General features: G+C 45.9%; 1 protein-coding gene across 3 annotated transcripts in view; it reads left to right on the forward strand.

The window, feature by feature from the left end:
- LOC147118661 (uncharacterized) overlaps positions 1-22,314 on the forward strand; it is a 41,555-nt gene extending 19,241 nt beyond the window's left edge. For all 3 annotated transcript variants that reach the window (XM_085984528.1, XM_085984530.1, XM_085984529.1), the window contains exon 2: positions 20,687-22,314. In XM_085984528.1, the coding sequence (XP_085840654.1) occupies positions 21,051-21,977 (927 nt within the window). In that variant the 5' untranslated portion in view covers positions 20,687-21,050 and the 3' untranslated portion in view covers positions 21,978-22,314. The remainder of the gene's footprint in view (positions 1-20,686) is intronic.
- Positions 22,315-25,151: the final 2,837 nt, after the last annotated feature.

Here is a 25,151-nt window from a genome sequence, read left to right on the forward strand (position 1 = left end):
CAAGGCTGTGTCATCGCACCAACGCTCTTCTAGATCTTCCTGGCTGCAATGCTCCATCTCACCCTCGGTAAGCTCCCCGCTGGAGTGGAGCTAATCTACAGAACAAACGGGGAACCTCCGTCGCCTCCAGTCCAGATCCAAGGCCATCCCATTCTCTGTCATCGAATTACAGTATGCAGACGACACTTGCGTCTGTGTTCACTCGGAGATCAAACTCCAAACCATCATCAACACCTTCACCAATGCGTACGAGAGCATAGGCCTTACACTAAACATCCGTAAGACAAAGGTCCTCTACCAACCTGCCCCTGCCACACAGTACTACCCCCTGATTATCAAAATCCACAACAAGGCCTTGGACAACGTAGACCACTTTCCATACCTTGGGAGCCTACTGTCAACAAAGGCACCACCAGTGCAGCCTTCGGTCGCCTGAGGAAGAGAGTGTTTGAAGACCAGGACCTCAAACCCAGCACCAAGCTCATGGTCTACAGAGCAGTAGTGATACCCGCCCTCCTGTATGCTTCAGAGACGTGGACCATGTACAGCAGGTGTAGTGTATGTGCCTTAAAGAGCCCCATGTGTACTGTAATGCCGGTAATGGCCACTCGGGCTATATAAGCCTGTATATTGTGTTGTATCAGTTCGTTCCCCTCCAGACTTTATTTAGTAAACACCTATGAAACCAACTCCTGTCTTCAGTGTCTCTATCAACACACAGACACAACAGTGGCGACGAATTGGAAACGGACTTGCCTGCAATTTGGCAGCACCTCAAGGACATCGATCCCTCTGGCGTCCAAAGTTGAAGAAAAATCAAGAAAAAGAAAAAGCTGTGGTTTCACCAGCTAGCCAAGCTGGTGGCAGGTACTGCAATAATCCTTCCTGGGTGTCGGGCTGGGGCTCCAGTGGCTGGCTCAACAGCTGGGCCAAGCAGCGAAAGCAGAGGCAAGCAGTAACAGACTGGGAGGGAGCACTCTGGAGATGGCCGGCGCTGCAAGCAGGTCGGCGTTCAGACCTGGAGAGAGTCCAGCGGGAACGAGTCTCCAACTGTAAATAAATAAATAAAACGAACGGAAACCGCGGGAAACAGCGTTGTCATCGGCAGCAGCGGCGGGGAAGCGCGGGAAGCGCCATATCTTTTCTGCAGAAAAGAAAGAAAAGTGCGGGAAGCGCCATTTTATTTCTAGGATGCCTAAGTCTGGCAATATTGATGCTTTTGATAACGAGATAGAGGATTGGACCACATACATGGAAAGAGTGGAGGTATATTGCACCGCAAATGGAATAGAAGATGAAAAAAAAGCTTCAGTACTGCTAAATCTAATGGGCGCAAAGACATACGGGCTGTTACGAAATTTAATCACTCCAGCCAAACCAAAGGACAAGAATTTTAAAGAATTTGTTGATACCCTACAGGAGCACTTAAACCCAACACCGCTGCTGATAGCGGAACGATTCAAATTCTTCAAGAGAAATCAACACAAGAATGAAAGTAACGCTGATTACCTCACCGAATTAAGAAAGCTATCAAAACACTGCCAATTCAGGGCAGGGCTAGCAGATTATCTTCGAGACAAATTCGTCTGCGGTCTCTTAAGTGAAGGAACACAAAAAAGGCTGCTTTCTGAAAAAGATTTAACACTGGACAAGGCTTTCAGTATGGCTGTATCATACGAAGCAGCAGCAAGAGGAGCTGCAGAGATACAACAAAAGACACAGGACTTCGGCACCCATGAAATGACACAGGGTTTCGAGAGATGTTATCGCTGTGGCAGATCCACCCATGACCAGAGGGACTGCTGGTTCAAGGACAAAGCATGCAGGCAATGCGGAAAGATTGGACACATTGCACGGGTATGCCGATCTGGACAAAAAAAATCCACAGACGGGGAAAAAAAAAATCAATAAAGAAAAGTACAGAAAGGTACAAATGATGACTGACAGTAGCTCCGAAGACCAGAAGAGCGCTAGCGACTCCGAAAACAAGCGACTAAGTTGTCTCAAATTACATAATGTAATTGCCAAAGAAGATTACCAGACCATTTGGGTTACCCTCACGATAGCAGGGTCCCCAGTTAAAATGGAGCTAGATACAGGATCAGCTCTGACCGTCATAAATCGACGGGATTACGAGCGGCTATTTCCGCATATACCTTTAAAAGACACATCCATTATCTTGAAAACCTATACGGGGCAGAAAGTATACCCCAAAGGAAAAATAAGGGTGCCTGTTATATACAACGGCAAGGAAATACAAAAGTTGTATTTATACATTCTACAAAATGGTGGTCCACCGCTGTTGGGACGTGAATGGATCAGGAAAAAACGTTTAGACTGGCACTCCATTCAGGCACTGACGGTGACCAGTAAGAAAAAAAACGATGATGACGTCATACCTGAACGATGAAACACTACTTTGGCATTGGCCAAGATGTCTTTTAAAGAGAAACTAGGAACCTTGAAAGGCATCACCGCCTCAATAAAAGTGGAAGATGCAGCAATTCCCAAATTTTTTAAGGCAAGACCGGTGCCATACGCAATTCGTCCAGCAGTCGAGGCAGAGCTGGAGAATTTGGAAAAAGCAGGCGTATTATCCAAAATAGATTGGAGCGAGTGGGCAACACCCATCGTTCCAGTCATGAAGAAAGCATTGAATAATGATAAATCTGAAGAACAGAGAAAAATTCGCATCTGTGAAGGCTTCAAGGTGACTGTAAACCCGGTCCTTCACACGGTACAGTATCCTCTTCCGAGGATAGAAGATATTTTCGCCTCACTATCCGGAGGGAAACGTTTCACCAAAATTGACTTGGCACAGGCATATCTACAGATGGAGGTTGAAGAGGCCTCTTTATATATTAAAAAAAAAAAAAAAAAAAATCTCACGATAAATACACAAAGGTCTGTACCAGTACAATCGACTGGTCTTCGGAGTAGCATCCGCTCCAGCTATCTGGCAAAGAGCTATGGAGCAAGTCCTCCAAGGGATTCCGGGGACTCAATGCTACCTAGACGACATCCTTGTAACAGGAGAAAACGACAACAAGCACCTTGCCAATTTGGAGCAGGTGCTCACTAGGCTGAGAGAACGGGGCCTACGAGCAAATCGCCCCAAGTACGAATTTTTCCAAAATCAAATATATTGTGGCCACATAATTAATAAGGAAGGGCTGCATAAGTCACCTGAGAAAATTGAAGCGGTCATAAAAGCCCCAGCACCTGAGAATGTTTCACAATTAAGGTCGTTCCTGGGATTAATAAATTACTATCGTAAATTTTTACCGAACTTATCAACTCTTCTGCACCCTCTTAATGAACTGCTACAAACAGGAGTAATTTGGAAATGGAGCGAAGACTGTAAACGTGCCTTCCATAAATGCAAAGACTTAATCACGTCCAAAGAAGTTTTGGCTCATTACAACCCATCACTGCCAATCAGACTGGCGTGTGATGCATCCCCTTACGGCATAGGAGCAGTATTGTCGCATAAATTCCCTGATGGCTCGGAACGGCCGATAGCTTTTGCGTCACGCTCATTGAACTCGGCTGAGCGTAACTATGCCCAAATCGACAGGGAAGCACTCAGCCTGGTATGGGGAGTGAAGAAATTCAACCATTACCTACACGGACAAAAATTTATCTTGTTGACTGACCATCAACCCCTCATCTCCATATTCAACCCTAAAGGGTGTTTCCATTATGACAGCACAAAGGCTACAGAGGTGGTCCCTTTTTCTAGGGGCACACCAATACAACATAGAATACAAAGGATCAAAACAGCATGGGAATGCTGACGTGTTATCGCGGCTACCGTTGCCAACGGTAGAAGAAGCACCTACCGTAGACCCAGTGGAGATTTTCCACTCGACCATAGTCGAATGTCTACCAGTAACAAATTCTGCCATTGAAAGGGAAACTAGAAATGACCTGACTCCCTCCCCCTCTCTCTCTCTCTCTCTCTCTCTCTCTCTCTCTCGAGTCTACGATTTAACAGTGAAGGGATGGCCAGCACATGGCGAACCACTGTTGCCAGCATTCTCGCAAAGAAGAGAACAGCTGTCTGTGCCGAGGAAGCTTGATGTGTGGATACAGAGTGGTGATTCCACCCAAACTCCAGGATAAAGTGCTAAAGGAGCTTCACGAGGGGCATCTGGGTGGAGTGAAAATGAAGAACCTAGCCAGGGCTTTTGTATGGTGGCCAGGTCTCGATGGAGACATCGAAGAAATGACGAGCTGCCTCGGATGCCAGAAGGTCCAAAACGCTCCACCCCAAGCCCCTCTACAGCCATGGGAGTGGCCCTCATCTCCCTGGCAAAGGGTACACGTCGACTTTGCTGGTCCAGTTATGGACTCGATGTTCTTAATCGCGGTTGATGCACACTCCAAGTGGCCGCAGGTAATAAAGATGTCCTCCACCACCACGGGGAAAAAACCATCACAGTATTAAGGACCATATTTGCCAGGAATGGGCTGCCGGAACAGATCTGTTCTGATAATGGACCGCAATTTGTGTCCGAAGAATTCAGGAAGTTCTTAAAAAAAAAAAAAAAAACAATGGGGTTAAGCACTACACGTCCGCCCCATACCTTCCCGCCACCAATGTATTGGCTGAAAGGTTTGTCCAGGCCTTCAAGAAGGCCATAAAGGCCATGGGTAATGAAGACATAAAACTTCAGCACAAGGTGGATAACTTCTTGTTCGCATACAGGAATGCAACACGTATGGTTACAAACCAAACTCCCGCCATGATGTTCTTCAATAGAAGCCTAAGATGCCGGCTGGATTTGATCAAGCCCAACATCAGAAGGGACGTGGAGAACCGGCAATTTCAAGGCATGAATGAAAGGCCAACTAGAACCTTCCAGATAGGTCAACAAGTTTTGGCCAGGGAGTACCGTACCGAGAAATGGCAGCCTGGAACTATCTGCACACTACTAGGACCGCTGATGTATACCGTGGACATCGGAGAAAGCATAATAAGGCGCCATGCTGACCAAATCATAGAGTCATCCGAAAGGGGACAACCTACACCACAACTCTCTACGTCTAACGATGAAGTAGAGATACCCATATCTACCTCCGATCCGGTGATAATGGAACCCGATGAACCTGACACTGCCATTCAAGCCGAATCAGCCTTGTCAAAAGAACCTACTACACCACCGAGGCGTTATCCGGACCGAGTCAGGAAGCCTCCAGAGAGACTGACTTATAATTAATTAACTGCAGCAAGGTGTAGATTATTTTTCTTGTAACATGTAATTAATAATTACTTAAAATATTATGTACTGGTTGACTAAAAGGGGAGGAATTGTAGTGTATGTGCCTTTAAGAGCCCCATGTGTACTGTAATGCCGGTAATGGCCACTCGGGCTATATAAGCCTGTATATTGTGTTGTATCAGTTAGTTCCCCTCCAGACTTTGTTCAGTAAACACCTGTGAAACCAACTCCTGTCTTCAGTGTCTCTATCAACACACAGACACAACAGCAGGCATCTCCAAGCACTGGAGAGATACCACCAACGCTGCCTCCACAAGATCCTGCTAATCCATTTGCAGGATAGGCGCATCAACATCAATGTTCTCACTCAGACCAACATACCGAGCATCGAAGCTTTGATCATGCTCGATCAGCTCCGATGGATGGGCCACATCATCCGCATGCCCGATACAAGACTCCCAAAACAAGCGCTCTACTCGGAGCTCCGACGCGGCAAGAGAGCCCCAGGTGGACAGAGGAAATGCTTCAAGGACACCCTCAAAGTCTCCTGGAAAAAGTGCAACAATCCCACCGACACCTGGGAATCCCTGGCCCAAGACCGCACAAAGTGGAGGAGAAGCATCTGGGAAGGCGCCAAACACCTCTTCGCCGGGAGCAAGTGGAAGCCAAGCGCAGACAGCGCAAGGAGCGCACGTCAACCCAAGCACCCCACCCACCTGCCTCTTCAACCACCGTCTGCCCCACCTGTGACAGAGACTGTAGGTCCCACAGTGGACTCATCAGTCACCTGAGACCTCATTTTTAGTGTGGAGGCAAGTCATCCTCTGTTCCGAGGGACTGCCTAAGAAGAAGGTAAGGGGAATTTGGTGAGAATGGGAATTAGATGTTGAGGGGGAAGGAGGTGCTCAGTAATTTAAACCATGGAGCAACAGTAAATAATAAATAATCGCACCGGAGGACACCGAAAAAGTGACATCATCGGGAGCGGCGGCTCTGCAAGGGAGCAGCGGCTGTGGGTGAAAATAAAGGCCGGTGATTTTCAGGCCCAGTCGAGCAGCAGGAGCGGCGGCAGAATTCGAGAGTGACGTCGCAGTACAGAAAGTGACGCCTGCGCAGGGGAAGCAGCTGATTGTGTGAGTACGGCCAGGTGAGTATTTATACTACTCTATAGTTTGACAGTTTAGGTTAATAGTTTATACGGTTTGAAAGGTCTTAATTTTGTGGTTTGTAGTTGCTAAGGTCGCTGTTGAGTAGCGGGGAGTGCTAGAAAACAAGGGCCCTTGAGTATATCATTTAATTGTAGTGTAATTAGTGGTATTGATTTGAATTAATTAAAGGGCAAGACATGCCAGCCCCATGGCATGCTCCTCCTGCACTATGTGGGAAATCGGGTACACTTCCTGTGTCCCTGCCGACCATGTGTGTGGGAAGTGTATCCAGCTGCAGCTACTGGCAGACCACATTGCGGCGCTGGAGCTGCGAATGAATACATACTGGAGCATTCGCGATGCTGAGGACGTCGTGAATATCACGTTTAATCAGTTGGCCACACCGCAGATAAAGGCTGCACAGGCAGGAAGGGAATGGGTGATCGCTAGGCAGAGCAGTAGGCGCAGGCAGGTAGTGCATGGGTCCCCTGTAGACATCCTCCTCTCAAACAGATATACTGCTTTGGATATTGTTGCGGGAGATGGCTTATCGGGGGAAGGCAGCAGCAGCCAACTTCCTGGCACCGTGGGTGGTTCTGCTGCACAGAACGGGAGGAGGAAGAGTGGAAGAGTAATAGGGGATTCTGTTGTAGGGGGAATAGATAGGCGTTTCTGCAGCCACAAACTAGACTCCAGGATGGTATGTTGCCTCCCTGGTGCAAAGGTCATGGATGTTAAGGAGTGGCTGCAGAGCATTCTGGAGGGGGAGGGTGAACAGCCAGTTGTCATGGTGCATATAGGTACTAGCAATATGGGTAAAAACCAGCATGAGGTCCTAAAAGCTGAATATAGGGAGTTAGGAAGTAAATTAAAAAATAGGACCTCAAAGGTAGTAATCTCAGGATTGCTACCAGTGCCACGTGCTAGTCAGAGTAGAAATAGAAGGATATTTCAGATGAATACGTGGCTAGAGGAATGGTGCAAGGGGGAGGGATTCAAAGTCCTGGGACATTCTGGGGGAAGTGGGATCAGTACAAACTGGACGGTTTGCACCTGGGTAGGACCGGGACCGATGTCCCTGGGGGAGTATTTGCTAGTGCTGTTGGGAAGGCTTTAAACTAAAATGGCAGGGGGTTGGGAACCTGTGCAGGGAGACAGGAAAGGGAAACAAGGATAGAAGCAAAAGATAGGAAGGAGAAAAGCAAAAGTGGCAGTCAGAGAAATCAAGGGTTTAAATCAAACATGGCCACAGTAAATAATAATTCTAAAAGGTCGAAGAGTGTTTAAAAAAAAACAAGCCTGAAGGCTTTGTGTCTTAATGCGAAGAGCATTCATAATAAGGTGGATGAATTAGCTGCGCAAATAGATGTAAACGGATATGATATGATTGGGATTACAGAAACATGGCTCCAGGGTGACCAAGGCTGGGAACTCAACATCCAGGGGTATTCAATATTCAGGAAAGACAGGCGAAAAGGAGGTGGGGTAGCATTGCTGGTTAAAGAGGAGATTAACACAATAGTAAGGAAGGATATTAGCCCTGATGATGTGGACTCTGTATGGGTAGAGCTGAGAAATACCAAGGGGCAGAAAACATTAGTGGGAGTTGTATACAAACCTCCAAACAGTAATGCGGAGGTTGGGGATGGCATTAAATGGGAAATTAGAGACGCGTGCAATAAGGGCTCAGCTGTTATTGGGTGACTTTAATCTACATATAGATTGGGCTAACCAAATTAGTAACAATACTGTGGAGGAGGAATTCCTGGAGTGTATACGGGATGGTTTCCTGGACCAATATGTCAAGGAACCAACTAGAGATCAGGCCATCTTAGACTGGGTATTATGTAATGAGAAAGGATTAATTAGCAATCTTGTACGAGGCCCCTTGGGATGGAGCGATCAAAATATGATCAAATTCTTCATTAAGATGGAGAATGAAGTATTTGACTCAGAGACTAGGGTCCTGAATTTAAATAAAGGAAACTACGATGGTCTGAGGTGCGAGTTGGGTAGGATTGATTGGGGAATGTTACTTAAAGGGTTGATGGCGAATAGGCAATGGCAAACATTTAAAGGTCGCATGGATGAACTACAGAATTTGTTCATCCCTGTTTGGCATAAAAATAAAACAAAAAAGGTGACTCAACTGTGGCTAACAAGGGAAATTAGGGACAGCATAAGATCCAAGGAGAGGACATTTAATTGGCCAGAAAAAGCAGTAAACCTGAGGATTGGGAGCAGTTTAGGATTCAGCAAAGGAGGACAAAAGGATTAATTAAGAGGGAGAAAATAGAGTATGAGCGTAAGCTTGCAGGGAACATAAAAACTGACTGTAAAAGCTTCTTTAGATATGTGAAGAGAAAAAGATTGGTGAAGTCAAGCGTAGGTCCCTGGCAGTCAGAATCAGGGGAATTTATAATGGGGAACAAAGAAATGGCGGACCAATTAAATACATACTTTGGTTCTGTCTTCACAAAGGAGGACACAAATAACCTCCCAGAGATGTCAGGGAACATAAGGTCTAATGAGAGGGAGGAACTGAATGAAATCAGTATTTGTAGGGAAATGGTGTTAGGGAAATTGATGGGATTGAAGACCGATAAATCCCCAGGGCCTGATAATCTACATCCTAGGGTAATTAAGGAAGTGGCCCTAGAAATAGTAGATGCATTGCTGGTCATCTTCCAAAATTCGATAGACTCTGGAACAGTTCCCATGGATTGAAGGGTAGCTAATGTTACCCCACTATTCAAAAAAGGTGGTAGAGAGAAAACGGGGAATTATAGACCGGTAAGCCTGACATCGGTAGTGGGGAAAATGCTAGAGTCCATTATAAAAGATGTAATAGCAGAGCACTTGGAAAACACTGACGGGATCGGACAAAGTCAACATGGATTTACAAAAGGTAAATCATGCTTGACTAATCTACTGGAATTTTTTGAGGTTGTAACTGGTAGAATAGATAAAGTAGAACCAGTGGATGTGGTATATTTGGACTTTCAGAAGGCTTTACATAAGGTCCCGCATAAGAGATTAGCATATAAAGTTAAAGCACAAGGGATTGGGGGCAAGGTACTGACTTGGCTAGAGAACTGGTTGGCAGAGTTGGAATAAACGGCTCTTTTCTGCGTGGCAGGCAGTGACTAGTGGGGTACGGCAGGGATCTGTGGTAGGACCCCAGCTATTCACAATATATATTAATGATCTAGACGAGGGAATTAGATGTAATATCTCCAAGTTTGCAGACGACACAAAGCTGGGTGGGCATGTGTGCTGTGAGGAGGATGCCGAGAAACTCCAGTATGATTTGGACAGGTTGGGTGATATGGCAGATGCAGTATAATGTGGATAAATGTGAGGTTATCCACTTTGGTGGCAAAAACAGGAAGGCAGATTATTATCTGAATGGCAATAGATTGGGAGAAGGGGAAGTGCAACGAGACCTGGGTGTCCTTGTGCACCAGTCGCTGAAGGTAAGCATGCAGGTGCAGCAGGCGGTTAAGAAGGCAAATAGTATGTTGGCCTTCGTAGCGAGAGGATTCGAGTACAGAAACAAGGATGTCTTGCTGCAGTTGTACAGGGCCTTGATGAGGCCACAGCTTGAGTACTGTGTGCAATTTTGGTCGCCTTACCATGGAGGGAGTGCAGCGAAGATTCACCAGACTGATACCTGGGATGGCAGGAATGACGTATGAGGAGAGATTGGGTCGATTGGGCTTACACTCGCTGGAGTTTTGAAGAATGAGGGGATCTCATTGAAACTTATAAAATTCTAACAGGACTAGTCAGACTAGATGCAGAAAGGATGTTCCCGATGGTCGGGGAGTCCAAACCAGGGGTCACAGTCTAAGGATAAGGGGTAAGCCATTTAGGACAGAGATAAGGAGTAATTTCTTCACCCAGAGAGTGGTGAACCTGTGGAATTCTCTGCCACAGAGGGCGGTGGAGGCCAATTCATTAAATATATTCAAGAAAGAGTTGGATATATTTCTTGAGGCTAAAGGGATCAAGGGATATGGGGAGAAGGCAGGGACAGGGTACTGAATTTGGATGATCAGCCATGATCTCATTGAATGGTGGAGCAGGCTCGAGGGGCCGAATGGCCTACTCCTGCTCCTATCTTCTATGCTTCTATCATAATCAACACACAGCTGAGTAAATTAACATAAGTATATCGGTAAGTGCATTGATATTCCTTTGTGTTTTTAGTCTCTTTAGTGGTTAGTGTTAAGCTTGACTTAGTAAGGATTTATTAGTGCAAGTAAGTGTACTCTTTTACATGCACACTTAAACAAATAAACTGTAACTAATAAGACTTTACAATGAAACTTAACAAATTAAATTAAAATGTGGTTGTCGGGGTGATGATGCACTCCAGTCCCCGCGGTGCCCACCAGTCGCGGAAGGCCTCGAGTGTGCCGGCGGACACCGCGTGCTCCATCTCCAGGGCCACCCGGGCGCGAACATGGCCGCGGAAGAGAGGCAGGCAATCGGGCTGAACGACCCCCTCGACCGCCCGCTGCCTGGACCAATTAATGGCTTTCTTGGCCAGGCCCAGGAGCTGACCCACGAGGAGGTTCTCCAACCTGCCTGCTCCCCTCCGCACCGGGTGACCATAGATCTAGAGCGTGGTGCAAGTAAGTGTAAGTCAAAGGAAAACTATGTAAGTGATTAAATTCTAACTACTTTTAAAGATGCTCATAACTGATAAATAGCAAAGTAATTGATCACAGTTTATGAAATAAATTACAGATAACAAAAAATAAAATTCATTCATTCATAAAGACCAGGCAGTGTGTGGGGATTTTAGTATGTGGGAGTTTGTGAACAACGAGACTGTCCCAGACTGCCACATCTGCAGCAAATGTCTCTGCCTCATGACATTCCAGCTCCGAGTCAGTGAGCTGGAGTCCGAGCTAGAGACACTCCGACATATAAGGGAGGAGCAGGAATTACTGGATAATTTACTCGAGTACAGTCACACACCAGAAGAAAGCACAGGTGCAGGAAGGGGAGTGTGTGACTGTCAGTCAGCCGGGAAAGGGGAATGTAGAAGTAGTGAAGGAAGTCCAGCAGACACTGCTCCTGTCCAAGTACAAAGTACTCAATACCTGGTGAGGATCAGGAGAAAGACTGGGAAGGACAGCTAGAATGCTGCCCAAGGCACCATGGAACAGGAGGCTGTCCAAGGGGTGGAGAAGCAGAGTGGAAACATTGTCGTATAGGGGATTCTATAATTAGAAGAATAGATAGTTGTCTTTACAGTCAGGATCGAGAGTCCTGAAGGGTTTGTTGACTTTCTGGTGTCGGGGTAAGGGACAGCTCAAAATGGCTGGAAAAGAATCTGGACACCAAATCCAGGGACCACTTACACTGTGACACCAAATCCAGGGACCCCTTACATTGTGACACCAAATCCAGGGACCACTTACATTGTGACACCAAATCCAGGGACCACTTACACTGAGACGATAAATGGAAATCAGAGAGCCTCAGTGTGGAGAATGGTCATGGTGGTGAAACCTGCTTTAATGAAGGTGAAAGGCAGGTATTGGATGAAGATATGACGGTGGAATCAGATGGTGACAGGTTATTTTCAGAAGCCCTTTTCAGGCAGGCTGATGATTGGATGTAACTAGCCCAACACCTGGATCCGCCTGTTCTTGTCCCCAAATTCCAAAGTGTATGTATTTTTCCGTGAGAACTGTAGAGATGTGAAAGAAGGGAAAAAATCAGGCTCCAGCCAGAAAGAATGTTCCTTGAATGAACAATTCATGAGGCTGTTCCGTGACTCATCTGTGTGAGGTTAAAAAACATGAAATGAAAAAAGAAGTTGTTAATAGTGGTTTCGAACCCTAATCATTAAATCCTAAGCCTAACCTCCAATTGACTACCCCCAACCACTAACCCTAATCCTGACTAATAACCACTATCCCCAACCACTAACCCCAATCCTAACCAATAACCACTGGCCCCAACCACTAACCCCAATCCTAACCACTAGCCCCAACCACTAACCCCAATCCTAACCAATAACCACTGGCCCCAACCACTGACCCTAATCCTAACCAATAACAACTGGCCCCAACCACTAACCCCAATCCTAACCAATAACAACTGGCCCCAACCACTAACCCCAATCCTTACCAATAACCACTGGCCCCAACCACTAACCCCAATCCTAACCAATAACCACTGGCCACAACCACTGACCCCAATCCTAACCAATAACCACGAGCCCCAACCACTAACCCGTAAGCCTACACCCTAACCCTAGCTCCTAACAAAGGATCATAGACAGGGATCAATGGAGGAGTTAAAGACCTGATAATGGAAGTATTTGAAGCAATTATCTCGATTAAAGAAATAGTGCAAGGTATGTTAGTAACGAGATTAAATCAACGAGACCATCAAGCTCAGAAATTACTATTACAAAGATCAGAACATTTCAATGGTTATCACATGCAGTACGTGTGGAGGAGTTTTACTAAATCGAATCCACAAAGGGTAATACAGATACAGATGATAACACATTTCAAAACTTATGCAAGACAGTTCTATAAAGCTATTGTTCAAAGGAATTGCAGCTGAGCGTACTCTTTTTTTGTGCTAACAAATAAACTGTAACTTAACTTAAAACATTAAAGGAAACTTAATTTATTAACATTTAATTACCTGTGGTGATGATGCACTCCAGTCCTTGTGGTGTGAAGATGAGTGTAAGTGAGACACTACAGTTCAGTCTATGACACCCACAAGTCGTATACTCAAACGGAGCAAGCTTGGGGTTTGATGTGATAGAAGGTGAACTAGATGAAAACGGAAATAATCTAGAGTAAGCAAAGGCCCAAAAATTAAACAGTTGGTAACAGATCATTAATCATTCTTCTCTTATCATGGAGAAATCAAATCAAATATTTGGCACACTGTGTGTTTGAAACAAAGCTGATTTATTCACTATTTTACAACGCAGGTTATTACGATCAGCAGAAACAAACCATAACTGCTGGAATGAACATGGTTCAGTCCTCAATGCAATCACAGTAAATCCTGTTCTGGTCACTAACATGGTCTTTCCGGGGGCTTTTACCCAGCATTCCCCACGGTGGGGAATGTGCCGCACCCAGACTGCAGGAGCCCAGTGTGCAGGCGCGGTGGGGGGTATATCGAGCATGTACAGGAACCGAAGCCGGGAACGCGATTCCGCAGCGGGTAAGAATCGAGGAGCGCAGAAGAATAATGGTCCGGTAGGTAGGTGAGGCGGCTTTCTAAACAACTGGGGTAGGTCGGAAGCCCTGAATAATAACCTGAAAATCCCGTGTTTGCAGCTGCGGGGATTTCTCCCGCTAACAGGCCCAGGTTAACGGTCACCATCATTGTAAAGAAGGGCGGAACATTCTAGTGCGGCGCCATTTTGATTCATTGTGTAACAGTGCATGCGGGGCCATCTTAGTACAGGAACATAGTTGCCATCAGAGCGGCGGCAGTATAAAAGGTGAGCCTGAGCGTCGGTAGGCCTCAGTGCGGCAGCGGCAGGAACTCGAGCGGTGAGTATAAAAGGTGAGCCCGAGCGTGGGTAGGCTTAAGTGCGGCAGCGGCGGGAACTCGAGCGGCGGCAGTATAAAAAGGTGAGCCCGAGCGTCGGTAGGCCTCAGTGCGGCAGTGGCGGGAACTCGAGCGGCAGCGACCTATAAAAGGTGAGCCCGAGCGCGGGTAGGCCTCGCCAATCTCGGAGGGAGGGAAGTAAAAAGTAATCACGGTGTGATGTCACCACAAAGCAGGTAAGTGATTTGGTTGGGAGTATATCTTTTTTTTAAAACTTTAACTCTGTGGTTTATAGTTGTTAAGATCTCTGTGGTGTAGCGGGACAGTTTGTAAACCAGGGCCCTTAAATATATCATTTAAAAATAATAATAAATTTAATTAATTACATAGAATGGCAGAGCAGGTGATGTGTTGCTGCTGCAATATGTGGGAGCTGGTGGACACCATTGATGTTCACAGTGATTACATTTGCAGTAAGTGTTGGCTGCTCGAGGAACTCCGGCTCTGTGTTGATGAGCTGGAGTCCGAGCTTCAAACACTGCGACACATCAGGGAGGGGGGAGAGTTACCTAGACTCTGTGTTCCAGGAAGTAGTCACACCAATTAGATTAACTAATTCAGATGTAGTCCGTGGTCAGGGACAGGAGGGTGTGACTATGAGTGAGGCAGGTACAGGGATCCAGGAGGTAGTGTTGGAGGAGCCGCAGCCCTTGCTCTTGTCCAACAGGTTCGAGGCTCTTACTCCCTGTGGGGATGGGAACAGGGACTGCAGGGAGGATGAGCAACCTGGCCACAGCACCGTGGAATGGGGGGCCATTGAAGTGTGGGGAGTAAAAAGAAATGTTGTAGGGGATAGTATCATTAGGGGGATAGATAGGGTTCTTTGCAGCCGAGAGCGAGAGTCCCGAAGGCTGTGTTGCCTGCCCGGTGCCAGGGTTAAGGACATCTCCAGAATCACAGAAACCCCACAGTGCAGATAGAGGCCATTTCGGCCCATCGAGCCTGCACCGACGCATATCCCACTCTATCCCCGTAACCCCACGTATTTAATCCCCCTAACACTAAGGGTCAATTTATCATAGCCAATCAACCTAACCCGCACATCTTTGGACTGTGGGCGGAAACCGGAGCACCCGGAGAAAACCCACGCAAACACAGGGAGAATGTGCCAAACTCCACACAGACAGTCACCCGAGGCCAGATTCAAACCCGGGTCCCTGGCGCTGTGAGGCAACAGTGCTAACCACTATGCCACCGTGCTGCCCTCTGGGCTGGAGAGAAACTTGGAGTGGGAGGGGGAGGATCCAGTTGTCGTGGTCCATGTTGGTAGCAACAACATAGATAGGACAAGGAAAGAGGTTCTGTTGAGGGAGTATGAGCAGCTAGGGGCCAAATTTTTAAAAGAACAGAACCACTAGGGTAATAATCGGATTATTACCTGAGCCACGAGCAAATTTGGCTAGGGTAAATAAAATCAGTTAAATGCGTGGCTCAAAGACTGGTGTGGGAGACATGGGTTTTGCTTCTTGGGACACTGGTACCAGTACTGGGACAGGAGAGAGCTGTTCCGTTGGGACGGGCTTCACTTGGCCAGTGCTGGGACTAGAATCCTGGCGAATCGAATAACTAGGGCTGTAGAGAGGGCTTTAAACTAATTAGTGGGGGGGAGGTTTCAAGAGAGCAAAAAATAAAAATGTCAGCGGAGAAGGCAATAGAGCAAGGTAGCAGTGGGGGAATTAAAAACCAGAGTGTGTCAGGAAGGGACAGAATGTATAAAGATAAAGGTAAAGTAGTAAAGGGGGTAAAAGCAGGAATAAATTGTCACAAAACATATTTAAAAGTTCTTTATCTGAATGCACGCAGCATTCGTAACAAAATAGACGAGTTGACGGTACAAATAACTACACATGGGTATGATCTGGTGGCCATTACAGAAACATGACTGGGAACTAAACATCCAGGGGTATTTGACAATTAGGAAGGACAGACAGAAAGGAAAGGGAGGTGGGGTGGCTATGTTAATAAAGGATGGAATCACTGCAATAGTGAGAAATGATATTGGGTCAAAGGATCAGGATAGTGAAACAGTTGGGTGGAGATAAGGAATAAGAAGGGGAAAAAGTCACTAGTGGGCATCGTCTATAGGCCTCCTAACAGTTGCAACTCTGTTGGTCGGAGTATAAATCAGGAAATTGTTGGGGCTTGTAATAAGGGAACAGCTATAATCATGGGGGATTTTAACTTTCATATTGACTGAACAAATCAAATTGGGCAGGGCAGCCTTGAGGAAGAGTTCATAGAGTGCATTAGGGACGGGTTACTTGAGCAGTATGGTACTGAACCAACCAGGGGGCAGGCAATCTTAGATCTGGTGTTGTGTAATGAGACAGGATTAATAAAAAATGTCCTAGTAAAGGATCCCCTTGGACTGAGTGACCAAACATGGTTGAATTCCAAATTCAGTTGGAGGGTGAGAGTTGGATCTCAAACCAGTGTACTAAGCTTAAATAAAGGAGACTATGAAGGTATGAGAGCAGAGTTCACTAAAGTGGACTAGGAAAATAGATTAAAGTGTAAGACGGTACATGAGCAGTGGTGTACATTCAAGGAGATATTTCACAACTTTCAAGGAAAATATATTCCACTGAGGAAAAAGGGGCATAAAAGAAAAGACAGCCATCCGTGGCTAAAGTAATTAAGGATAGTATCCGACTGAAAACAATGGCATATAAAGTAGCCAAATCTATTGGGAGGATCGAAGATTGGGAAGCATTTAAAAGCCAGCAAAGAATTACTATAAGATTAATTAAGAAAGGGAAGATAGATTATGAAAGTAAACTAGCAAAAAATATAAAAACAGATAGCAAGAGTTTCTACAGTTACATGAAAGAAAAAGGGTGGCTAAAGTGAACGTTGGTCCCTTAGAGGACGAGACCGGGAAATTAGTGGTGGGGAACATGGAGATGGCAAAAACGCTGAACAAATATTTTGTATCAGTCTTTACAGTAGAGGACACTAAAAATATCCCAACACTGGACAAACAGGGGGCTATAGGGGGAGAGGAGTTAAACACGATTAAAATCACTAAGGAGGTAGTACTCGGTAAGATAATGGGACTAAAGGCGGATAAATCCCCTGGACCTGATGGCTTACATCCTAGGGCCTTGAGAGAAGTAGCGGTAGGGATTGTGGATGCATTAGTGTTAATTTTCCAAAACTCCCTGGATTCAGGAAAGGTCCCAGCAGATTGGAAAACTGCTAATGTAACGCCCTTATTTAAAAAGGGAAGTAGACAAAAGGCTGGAAACTATAGACCAGTTAGCCTAACCTCACTGGTTAGTAAAATGTTGGAGTCCATTATTAAGGAAGCAGTAACAGGACATTTGGATAAGCATAATTTAATCGGACAGAGTCAGCATGGTTTTATAAAGGGGAAGTCATGTTTGACAAATTTGCTCGAATTCTTTGAGACGTAACAAACAGGGTGGATAAAGGGGAACCAGTGGATGTGGTGTATTTGGACTTCCAAAAGGCATTTGACAAGGTGCCACACAAGGTTATTGCACCAGATTAAAAAATCACGGGATTGGGTGTAATATACTGGCATGGGTGGAAGATTGGCTATCTAACAGAAAACAGAGTTGGGATAAATGGTTCATTCTCGGGTTGGCAATCAGTGACTGGTGGTGTTCCGCAGGGGTCAGTGCTGGGACCCCAACTCTTTACAAACTATATTAACGATTTGGAGGAAGGGACCGAGTGCAACGTATCCAAGTTTGCCGACCATACAAAGACGGGAGGGAAAGCAGTGAGTGAGGAGGACATACAAAACCTGCAAAAGGACATAGACAGGCTAAGTGAGTGGGCAGAAATTTGGCAGATGGAATATAATGTTGGAAAGTGTGAGGTTATGCACTTTGGCAGAAAAAATCAAAGAGCAAGTTATTATCTAAATGGAAAGAAATTGCAAAGTGCTACAGTACAAAGGGATCTGGGGGTCCTGGTGCATGAAACACAGAAGGTTAGTATGCAGGTACAGCAGGTGATCAGAAAGGCCAATGGAATCTTGGCTTTTATTGCAAGGGGGATGGAGTATAAAAGCAGGGAAGTCTTGCTTCAGTTATACAGGGTACTGGTGAGGCCACACCTGGAATACTGCGTACAGTTTTGGTTTCCATATTTAAGAAAAGATATACTTGCTCTCGAGGCGGTTCAGAGAAGGTTCACTCGGTTGATTCCGGAGATGAGGGGGTTGACTTATGAGGAAAGGTTGAGTAGGTTGGGCCTCTACTCATTGGAGTTCAGAAGAATGAGAGGCGATCTTATCGAAACATAAGATTGTGAAGGGGCTTGATCGGGTGGATGCGGTGAGGATGTTTCCACTGATAGGTGAGACTAGAACTAGGGGGCATAATCTTAGAATAAGGGGCTGCCCTTTCAAAACTGAGATGAGGAGAAACTTCTTCATTCAGAGGGTAGTAAATCTATGGAATTTGCTACCTCAGCGAGCTGTGGAAGTTGCGGCATTAAATAAATTTAAAACGGAGATAGACAGTTTCCTAGCTGATAAGGGAATTAAGGGTTATGGGGAGCGGGCAGGGAAGTGGACGTGAGTCTAGGTTCAGATCAGCCATGATCCTATTGAATGGCGGAGCAGGCCCGAGGGGCCGTATGGCCTGCTCCTGCTCCTACTTCTTATGTTCTTATTGTAAAGGAGGGCGGAACGTTCTAGTGCGACGCCATTTTGATTCATTGTTTAATGGTGCATGCGCGGCCATCTTAGTACAGGAACATAGAGTGGGCGGGGCTTCAGTGTCTCCTGCCATCTGGGTCCTAGTGGCCGGGAGAGCCAATCAATGTCTGTTATTTTATCCTCACTCTCCACACACGGCATTTCTCACCATCTCTCCTGAAGGTGTTGGTAAGTGCCAAGCTTAGAGTTTACATGCCACAGAATTGTAAAAGAGGCCCAGAAGGTTTTGGGTTCAAAGCCCACTCCAGAGACTTTTGAGCACAAAAATCTATACTGACTCTCCAGTGCGGTGCTGAGGGCGTGCTGCACTGTCAGAGGTGCCGTTTTTTCAGATGCGACGTTAAACCGAGGCCCTGGCTCTCCTCTCAGGTGGGCGTAAAAGATCCCAGGACATTATTTCAAAGAAGAGCAGGGGAGTTATCTCCGGTATCCTGGCCAATATTTATCCCTCAATCAACATCATTTATAAAAAAAAAAAAAAAAAAAAACCAGATTATCTGGTCATTATCACATTGCTGTTTGCAGGAGCTTGCTGTGCGCAAACTGGCTGTCACCTGCCCTACACTGACCAGTGACTACACTTCAAAAAGTACTTCATTGGCTATAAATCGCTTTGGGGCAACCAAGGTTGTGAAAGGCACCATAGAAATGCAAATCTTTCATTCATTCAGAGCTGCGTCCCCATGTACAGTCCCAGGGTTAGAATCCCCCATGTACAGTCCCAGGGTTAGAATCCCCCATGTACAGTCCCAGGGTTAGAATCCCCATGTACAGTCCCAGGGTTAGAATCCCCATGTACAGACGCAGGGTTAGAATCCCCATGTACAGTCCCAGGGTTAGAATCCCCGTGTACAGTCCCAGGGTTAGAATCCCCGTGTACAGTCCCAGGGTTAGAATCCCCCATGTACAGTCCCAGGGTTAGAATCCCCGTGTACAGTCCCAGGGTTGGAATCCCCATGTACAGTCCCAGGGTTAGAATCCCCGTGTACAGTCCCAGGGTTAGAATCCCCGTGTACAGTCCCAGGGTTAGAATCCCAGGGTTAGAATCCCCGTGTACAGTCCCAGGGTTAGAATCCCCGTGTACAGTCCCAGGGTTAGAATCCCCGTGTACAGTCCCAGGGTTAGAATCCCCGTGTACAGTCCCAGGGTTAGAATCCCCGTGTACAATCCCAGGGCCGGAATCCCCGTGTACAGTCCCAGGGTTAGAATCCCCATGTACAGCCCCGGGGTCGGAATCCGGCACCCGGAAGTGGAATTTCAGCCTCAGTATTACAAGTTTCATCGGTTACAGGCTGGAGATAGGAATAATTCAAACTGACCCAGAGCTGTGTGATTGTTTCAGTCTGTATATCGGGCCCTTTTCAATTTGAGTGGTCAGGTATTTAAATTCCCGGTTATCTTATCCTGGATATAAAAGAGGGGAGAGCTGGGTTTAAATCAAAGAGTCTCCTTGGAGATTCTCTGAGTGAAGGACCTGGTCAGCTTGAAACAGCTGAAAAATCAGTTAAAAATGTCCAATTAGCAGTTTTTGACCAATGTCGACTCCCACAAGGCTGGGGAATTCTAGAATAAGGAAGGAACCGGTCAGGATTTGAAAGGTCTTTTCAAAGGATTCGAGGGACTCTTACATTTGGGATCTTTCTTTATTGTGTCCATTCGTGGAGTTAGATAACAGACTTCCTCCTGTGAATGTAGCGCTGGATTAGTGGGCTGTGATGTGTTTACTTGTTCATCTTTTGTTAAATACATTTGGTGAGGGAATTTAAATTTCAAACCAGGTTTACAGGCATGATGCTCTATTCACATGTTAAAAGTGAGAGAGATGCTGTGGGACACACACTAAGTCCAGCAGCTGAAAATGATTAACAGCCTGGGTTTTGTGTTTAGTGATCACCATGTACAGTCCCAGGGTTAGAATCCCCACGTGTGAAGGAACGTTGTACAGAAACTAAAATTGTCTTCTGAATTTCTATCATATACTTAGTGATGATTTTTGTAAACTTCTTTTACAGGGTATCAGAAGGGGAGGATTTGCAGACGTGAATCTCAAACCAAACATCACATCAAGATCTGACAGTCACTCAATTCATCAGGACCCGAATATCATCGGCCTTTGAATGTGGAAGGAGAAATGTTTGTCTGTTCTGTCCGTGGGAAAAGATTTCAAACATCAGTGTGACTGGAAAAGCACCGAGACACACACACACACGAGTGAGAGTGTTCCAGTGCACTGACTGTGGAAAGAGCTTTAACCAGTTACACAGCCTGAAAAAACATTGCACCATTCACAGTGGAGAGAAATCGTACACGTGTTCTGTATGTGGACGAGGCTTCAACTGATCGTTCAACCTGGAGAGACACAAAGGCACCCGCGCCATGGAGAAACCGTGGAAATGTGGGGACTGTGGGAAGGGATTCATTTCCCCGTCCAAGCTGGAAATTCATCAACGCAGTCACACTGGGGAGAGGCCGTTCACCTGCTCAGAGTGTGGGAAGGGATTCACTACTTCATCCACCCTGCAGAAACACCAGCAAGTTCACACTGACGAGAGACCTTTTAAATGCTCCGACTGTGCGAACTGCTTTAAAAGCTCTGCGGGACTAATTCAACACCAGCGAATTCACACTGACGATAAACCATTCAGTTGCTCTCACTGTGGGAAGAGGTTCAGGATGTCAGCTGACCTCATGCTACACCAGCGCACTCACACTGGGGAGAGGCCGTTCACCTGCTCCATGTGTGGGAAGGGATTCGCTCAGTCATCCACCCTGCTAATACACCAGCGAGTTCACACTGGGGAGAGACCGTTCACCTGCTCGGTGTGTGGGAAGGGATTCACTAAATCATCCAACCTTGTGACACACCAGCGAGTTCACACTGGGGAGAGGCCAGTGATCTGCTCTGTGTGTGGGAAGGGATTCTCCAGTTCATCCTACCTACTGATACACCAGCGAGTTCATACTGGGGAGAGGCCTTTTACCTGCTACGTGTGTGGGCAAGGATTCACTCAGTCATCCCACCTGCTGAGACACCAGCGAGTTCACACTGGGGCGAGGCCGTTCACCTGCTCAGAGTGTGGGAAGGGATTCACTTGTTCATCTACCCTGCTGCAACACCAGCGAGTTCACACTGGGGAGAGGCCGTTTAGCTGCTCTGTGTGTGGGAAGGGATTCGCTCTGTCATCTCACGTGCGGAGCCACCAGTCTGTTCACACTGGGGAGAGGCCGTTCACCTGCTCCGTGTGTGGGAAGGGATTCACTCTGTCATTCAACCTGCTGAGACACCAGCGAGCTCACAAGTGACTGCAGAAGTTACATTCTGATATTGTGGCTATTCATCACATCCAGGACTGAAATCATCCTGACAGTTGAGGTTTATTTCTGCTGAAAGTAAACTGCAGCCCAGTTATAGGGTTATTAATATTCTGGATATATAGCTGATTGCAGCCCCAACAAGTCAATGTCCCTTTAAGAACCACTGTCTGTGATCTTTCCCCTTAATTTAGGACTTTCATAAGAAATTATTTGACAATTATGAAATTTATTTTAACCCTAAATTGATCTTTGGTACAAAATCTACAATTTATTGTCTGAAAAGTTCCACTGATTAACATTTCCAATTAAACACTGCTGATTAATCCACGCTGACAATTCTTACTGACTTGCACATTACACACACTGGCATCTCCATTATCCACCAGAAAGAAGGGGAATGGGAATTGGTGGAGAATCGAGAGTCCCCAAATGTTATCCCCCCCTTCTGGTACAGCAATCTCCTCGGCATAGGAACAGAGACAAGTCCAATCCAAGTAACGGGTTGAGTTTAATCTTTCTGGGCCTGTGGGGTTGGTTTATATCAGACAGGAGGAGATTGGTGTCAGTGACTGCATCAAACCTGTACTGTACCTGCCCTGGGAGTGTTTGATGGGACAGTGTAGAGGGAGCTTTACTCTGTATCTAACCTGTGCTGTTCCTGCCCTGGGAATGTTAGATGGGACCGTGTAGAGGGAGCTTTGCTCTGTATCTAACTCGGGGAGGATGAACAGTCAGTTGTCGTGGTGCATATAGGCACTAACGATATAGGTAAAAAACGGGATGGGGTCCTAAAAGCTGAATATAGGGAGTTAGGAGGTAAATTAAAAATTAGGACCTCAAAGGTAGTAATCTCAGGATTGCTACCAGTGCCACGTGCTAGTCAGAGTAGAAATAGAAGGATATTTCAGATGAATACGTGGCTAGAAGAATGATGCAGGCGGGAGGGATTCAAATTCCTGGGACATTGGAACCGGTTCTGGGGGAGGTGGGACCAGTTCAAACGGGACGGTTTGCACCTGGGCAGGGCGGGGACCGATGTCCTAAGGGGAGTGTTTGCTAGTGCTCTGGAGGAGGGTTTAAACTAAAATGGCAGGGGGTTGGGAACCTGAACAGGGGGACAGAGGAAAGGGAAACAAGGATAAAAGTAAAAGATAGGAAGGAGAAAAACAAAAGTGGCAGTCAGAGAAATCAACGGTTTAAATCAAATATGGCCACAGTAAATAATAATCCTAATAGGTCTAAGAGCGTTAAAAAAACAAGTCTGAAGACTTTGTGTCTTAATGCGAGGAGCATTCGTAATAAGGTGGATGAATTAGCTGCACAAATAGAGGTAAACGAATATGATTTGATTGGGATTACGGAAACGTGGCCAAGGCTGGGAACTCAACATGCAGGGGTATTCAATCTTCGGGAAAGATAGGCAAAGAGGAAAGGGAGGTGGGGTAGCATTACTGGTTAAAGAAGGGATTAACACAATTGTAAGGAAGGATATCAGCTCTGATGATGTGGAATCTGTATGGGTAGAATTGAGAAATACTAAGGGGCAGAAAACGTTAGTGGGAGTGGTATATAGACTTCCAAACAGTAATGCAGAGGTTGGGGATGGCATTAAAAGGGAAATTAAAGAAGCGTGCAATAAGGGCACAGCAGTCATCATGGGTGACTTTAATCTACATATAGATTGGGCCAACCAAATTAGTAACAATACTGTGGAGGAGGAATTCCTGGAGTGTTTACGGGATGGTTTCCTGGACCAATATGTAATGAGAAAGAATTAATTAGCTATCTTGTTGTACAAGGCCCCTTGGGTCAAAGCGATCATAATATGACAAAATTCTTCATTAAGATGGAGGATGAAGCAGTTGATTCAGAGACTCGGGTCCTGAATTTAAATAAAGGAAACTATGATTGTCTGAGGTGCGAGGTGGGTAGGATTGATTGGGGAATGTCACTCAGAGGGTTGACGGTGGATAGGTATTGGCAAGTTTAAAGACCGCATGGATGATCTGCAGAATTTGTTCATCCCAGTTTGGCATAAAAATGAAACAAAAAAGGTGACTCAACCGTGGCTAACAAGGGAAATTAGGGATAGCATAAGATCCAAGGAGAGGACATATAAATTGGCCAGAAAAAGCAGTAAACCTGAGGATTGGGAGCAGTTTAGGATTCAACAAAGGAGGACAAAGGGATTAATTAAGAAGGGGAAAATAGAATATGAGAGTAAGCTTGCAGGGAACATAAAAACTGACTAGAAGCTTTTATGGATATGCGAAGAGAAAAAGATTGGTGAAGTCAAGTGTAGGTCCCTCGCAGTCAGAATCAGGGGAATTTATAATGGGGAACAAAGAAATGGCATACCAACTAAATACATATTTTGGTCTGTCTTCACAAAGGAGGACACAAATAACCTCCCAGAGATGTCAGGGAACATAGGGTCTGATGAAGGGGAGGAACTGAAAGAAATCAGTATTTCTAAGGAAATGGTGTTAAGGAAATTGATGGGACTGAAGGCCGATAAATCCCCAGGGCCTGATAATCTACATCCTAGGGTAATTACGGAAGTGGCCCTAGAAATGGTAGATGCATTGCTGATCATCTTCCAACATTCGATGGAATCTGGAACAGTGCCCATGGATTGGAGGGTAGCTAATGTTGCCCCACTATTCAATAAAGGTGGTAGGGAGATAACAGGGAATTACAGACCGGTAAGCGTGACATTGGTAGTGGGGAAAATGCTAGAGTCCATTATAAAAGATGTAATAGCTGAGCACTTGGAAAACAGTGACAGGATCGGACAAAGTCAACATCGATTTACAAAAGGTAAATCGTGCTTGACTAATCTACTGGAACTTTTTGAGGATGTAACTGGTAAAATAGATAAGGGAGAACTAGTGGATGTGGTACATTTGGACTTTCAGAAGACTTTCGATAAGGTCCCGCATGAGAGATTAGCGTGTAAAGTTAAGGCACATGGGATTGGGGGCAAGGTATTGACTTGGATAGAAAACTGGGTGGCAGACAGAAAGCAAAGAGTTGGAATAAACGGGTCATTTTCCGAGTGGCAGGCAGTGACTAGTGGGGTACTGCAAAGATCAGTCCTTGGACCCCAGCTATTCACAATATATATTAATGATCTAGACAAGGGAACTAGATGCAATATCT

Source organism: Somniosus microcephalus, chromosome 4, assembly GCF_052327205.1.
Source record: "Somniosus microcephalus isolate GS21.2 chromosome 4, FLI_Smic_1.0, whole genome shotgun sequence".
NCBI classification, from domain to species: domain Eukaryota; kingdom Metazoa; phylum Chordata; class Chondrichthyes; order Squaliformes; family Somniosidae; genus Somniosus; species Somniosus microcephalus.